The 5,175-nt window shown below is 32.9% G+C and overlaps 1 protein-coding gene across 6 annotated transcripts in view; it reads right to left on the reverse strand.

Annotated features, from left to right (window-relative positions):
• CNTNAP4 (contactin associated protein like 4) overlaps positions 1 to 5,175 on the reverse strand; it is a 227,469-nt gene that overhangs the window by 187,780 nt on the left and 34,514 nt on the right. For all 6 annotated transcript variants that reach the window (XM_023528552.1, XM_023528553.1, XM_023528550.1 and 3 more), the window contains exon 2: positions 1,095 to 1,205. In XM_023528552.1, coding sequence (XP_023384320.1) covers positions 1,095 to 1,205 — 111 coding nt within the window. The remainder of the gene's footprint in view (positions 1 to 1,094; positions 1,206 to 5,175) is intronic.

The raw sequence follows: 5,175 nt of genomic DNA on the forward strand, positions 1-5,175 counted from the left end.
TTGTTAAAAATGTTTTCCGTTTTAGTACTGCCAAGCCTCTTCCCATAGAGTATATGCACAGATGGTTTTTGCCTTAGCGTATTATGAAAGTAATATGAACCATGATGACATTCTGTCTCTAAGTACAAAAAGTTTTGAAATTTTCTCTTATATCTACAGCAAGTTGCCATTTAATTATCTGCACTTTCCCTTAAACGTATTCAAGCAATCAAACACAACCAAAGAGTCAACAATATGAATTCCTAAAGGAGCATGAAAGCTGATTGAGTTCCCATTCCTCAACAGGAGAGTAAATCGTGTCATCCACACTGTGAATTAAACACATCGGGAGCTTATTATTTTTAAATAACTAGCAACTTTTAAAATTACTTCTTGCAAACTTCCTTATCTCGAAACAGAGAGCTAATTAAATTTTCATGGCTACTGTATACATAATGTTTGTATACAGATGTTCCTTGACTTACAATGGGGTTACCTTCTGCAAAACCCATCACAAGTTGAAAATATCATAAGTCAAAAATGCATTTAATACACTTAATTTACTGAACATCATGGCCTAGCCTAGCCTACCTTAAACATGCTCAGAACACAATATCCTGAAACCGCTGGCAACACAATACACAGCAGAGTATTGGTTGTCTAACCTTGTGATCATGGCCTGACTGGGAGCTTTGGTTTACTGCCACTGCCCAGCATCACTAGACAGTATCATATAACATATCTCTAGCCTGGGGAAAAATTAACGCCTATCACTTTTGCACCATCATAAAGTCAAAAATCATAAGTCGAACAATTGTAAGTCAGGGATCATCTGTATTGTTGTAGAAAAGTTTGTTTTATAGGATACATTATAAAGCTTGAAGGAATTCAACTCTTTAGGTGCTGAACTGATAATACAGAATTTTAAAATGGAATGCAACTCTCTGCCGTTCCAGACCCAATCCGTACGTCATGTACATCCCACGAGTTTCCGCCATTTGCTTATTTAGATAGTTACTTCCTTTTACAATATATCACTTATAATGATTTTATTAGAGAATGGAAAATTAATGAGATTCATTCTGAACTAACTGGAGGGAAAAAAGAAGACTTACCTTCTCTTCGATTTAGCCTTGCAAATCCAGGACCGTGGCTGCTAGAGAACTCGGATGAACTGCTAAATGATGCCTGAGACAAAGCAGACACCAGAGGCTCATCACAATCATCTGCCAAAGGGGAAAAAAAAATCCACATTCAAATTAGTACAGTGCTGATAGCTTTCTTGGCTTCCACAGACAGAACGAACAAAACAAAAATAAGAAAAACTAGGATCTCTAACAATATGCCCACTGCTTATATGCAGTATTCTCCTATAGGTCTATTAAGTTCAGTAAGAAAAGAAAAAGTACTTAAAGACAAGAGAATATGAAAAAGGAGAAGGTAAACTTCATAGAAAAATGATTTATCTTGAGGTAGAAAAGTTATTTAACAAAAAACAAAAGTACCAAATCACTATACCTAATTTATAGTGATAAACTTATATAAGAAAAGATTTATAAATTTAACTGTATTAAATTAAGAACTTATGGTGGCCTAAAGTTAAGTGAAGAGAAACATATCAACATGTAGTAAATACTTGTGAAACAGTATACAAGTTGCATTCCATATTAAGAAAAAAATAAAATAAAATAAAATAAAGAAAAACAAAAAGTACCTTTAAATCAATTAGAAAACACATTAGGAAAAATGGCACAAACCAAGACCAAAGAGTTCACAGAACAGAACCAATATAAATTGAAGCTCACACTCATCAGTAAAAAGAAGTGTAAATCAAGTCTACGATTAGATACTATTTTACAAATAGTATCTAAAAAAAAGTAGATTATCAAGATTTAAGATGTCTGACAACACCAGATCATGCAGAGAATGTGGGCCAAGAGAAGCTCTAACACACAACTAGTGGAGTGTAAATTTGAGCAACCACTTTTAAAAAACAATTTGTATATTTGAACTTTCCGTACTCCATATTCCACCAAATCTGCTGATAAAAAACAAAAGTACCAAATCACTATACCTAATTTATAAATAAACTTATATAATAAAAGATTTATAAATTTAACTGTATTAAATCCTGGAGAAAATGTCTCTATCATGAACCACTGGTCTCAAGGCACTCTGACTTCTTACCCAAAAATGTGATACAAATACTAGTATTTTCTGTGTTCCATGAAAAGAAAACAGTCAGAAAGCAGACCTAGAGAAAGTCTTGCATCTGTTCCCCAGGAGACATGTGCAATTTCTAGCAACATTGCTCATAATAACAAAAAATCGTTAACCATTCAAACATTCAAAGACCAAAGAACAGATCACTAAATTGCAGTACTTTTCAAAATGAAAGAACCCTCAACAGTAAAAATGAACTACACCCACACACACAGAGACACACACATACATACAGGTTGGATCTTAAAAACAAAATTTTTAATGAAAAAATCAAGTTATAGAAAATCATATGTTTCATAGTTTTGAGAACCTTAAAGACAAGCAAAGCTAAGTAATATGTTCTCTGGGAACATGTATGATTTTTTTAAAAAACTACTAAAAAAAAAGAAAGAAAACCAATAAAATTCAGGATGGTTGATTATTTCTGGAGGAAGGCAATATGTGTGTATATGTGTATATATACATATATGTATATAAGAATATAAATGAAAGTATATACCTATTATCTATCCCTTTATGTGTATTACATATAAGATAAAAATAAGGCACAAAGAGAGGGGGAAATATAAAATATGCCGCATGTTAACCATGATGTCCATACATGCTTATTTTAGTTAATTCTTCATTCTATGCAATCTCTAAAGTATTTATCCTTTATTGTATACAATTATTAAATTGTTTATTTGGGTTATAAGCAGAAAAATATTTCTCTCATATTTAGGATTAACACATATTGGTAATTAAAAATCACGAAGGGTTATTTTCTCAATTTTTAAATTAACAATAAGCAATTTAATTTAAATTAAATTAATCTTGGAATTATCTAGATCATTCTGAAATTTCAGAAGCTTATTCTGCTTGAACATAGTCTTTTAGTCACTAGCAGTTTTACTGCTTAAATATTCAAACTACAATATTTTTCTGTAGTCCTGCTATTTGAAATGTTTTCTTTCAAGCTAAATGCCTAAAATATAAATGATAAGTAAAAATTTACCAGCTTAATGTTTGAATGCTTTTTGCCAGAATTTGCCTAAGATAACATTTTATTTTTTTAAGATCATCTCATTTTCATTTAAAGTCCACTTTTTCTTATTTCGTACCTTAAATTCTTTAGCTAACTCTTAAGACGGACTTGATAACTGGCCCACAGTTCCTGTATGTCTATTGATAGGCTTAAGTACTGACACTGTTAGTCTAGTTGTAATTCAGGCATTAAGGAGTGTAGACATTAAAAGACAATCCATGGAGTATTGAAGAAAATTCTGATTATGCCCTATCACAAGCAACAACCAATGCTAAATTTAGAACACTGTGGAAACTGTGTGTTTGCATGTACTACAGAGTGCTTTATCTGTGTGTATGTGTGTTATGTGTATGTGTTTACCAGAAGAACAGTCATTTTTGAATTGTTATCAGTATTCAGAATGTGACAAAAAAGAGTATTTAACTGAAATTCACAATCAATTATGCAGATTCTAATCAATTTTTTGGATGCAAAATGCCTCTAGTAAAGTCTCTCTAGAGGGCATACATTTACTGCTCATTTGTTTTTGCCACTATAAATTGATAATCAATACTGTTCTATTTTTAGCTTAAAAAGAATGGGATTAAAATAAGAGAAGGGGCACTTATTCCATTTGTGGGAAGAGGGACATGTGACATGGGAAATGAATGGGGAGGCAGACGAGGGGCTCCTGGTGTTTGGGAAACTTCTGGTTGTTGGCCTGAATGGTGTTACGTGGCATTATTACTCTTTACTATAAGCGATAAAATATTCTAAAATTATTCTTATGTAAAAGTTAAATAATAACTAGCCCATGTTTAGTGAGCACCCTGGACTATGAGCTTACAACCATTCTCCACATAGTATCTTTACCACTTCTCTCTGAAGTACTAATATTATTTTTATTTTACATATCAGGTAATTGAGACACAGAATTTGTTTAAATTGTTAATCTCACTGTGGTGGGACCATGATATTTACAGAGTGTGTTGGGGTGTAGAATCCAGTATGTAAGAACACCATGACCATAATGATTATTTCGTTAGTTTTAGAGTATAGGAATTTCATCAGACACCATGGCATGAATAAAATACCTCTCAAGAAGTTCTGTATTCCATTTCCAGCTCTGCCAAGCTATTTGTTTATTACCAATTTGATCTTCAATAGTCTTGATACCAGGGAGGGGGATCTCAGACAGCAATAATGAGTCTAGCATGAGTAAAAGGAATATTTCCCTCTGGACAATGAAATGAAATTCTGAATTATCATCTCCTGTGAATTTAATTCCAGAAAACCAGTTTTCCCTGGCTGCACACAAAATAATGTAGGTCTGGTCTTACAAAGCCGAGAACCACAACTGGGGGTGATTTTGCCCCCCAAGGACATTGAAAAATACCTGGAAACACTCTGGCCATCACGACTTAGGGGTGCTACTGGAATCTAGTTGGGGGAGGCCAGGGATGCTGCTAAACATTCTACAGTACACAAGGCAGCCTTCTGTGACAGAGAATTATCCAGTCCCAAACATCAATAGTGTAGCGGTTGAGAAACTCTGTTCTAGTCTCCAGAAAAAGCAACCCAGTAAGCTAGTCTTCTGAACTAATCTCTCAGCCTAAACTCTCAGCTTCCTCTCAAATTTCGATGGTTATTAGCTCTAATTTACAGATTTTCAGAGTGCATACAATCATCATCCAGAAGCATAAATATATAGGCATTTAAGTAAGGAGCTTTCAAATCTGAAATAACATACTATTTCAGTTCAAAACATAATTGTATTGTTTTTTACTTATGTACTATAATCAGATTATTATACCATCCAGGTCTCTTCACCAGGGACATATATATGTACATATATTACCTATATAATAGTATACACTATATTATATACATATATTTGTATATGTACAATATTTGTATATGTATTACAATTATATATATGATGCATATATACAGATATGTACTATAATATA

Source organism: Pteropus vampyrus, unplaced genomic scaffold (assembly GCF_000151845.1).
Source record: "Pteropus vampyrus isolate Shadow unplaced genomic scaffold, Pvam_2.0 Scaffold29, whole genome shotgun sequence".
In the NCBI taxonomy this organism is placed as follows: Eukaryota; Metazoa; Chordata; class Mammalia; order Chiroptera; family Pteropodidae; genus Pteropus; species Pteropus vampyrus.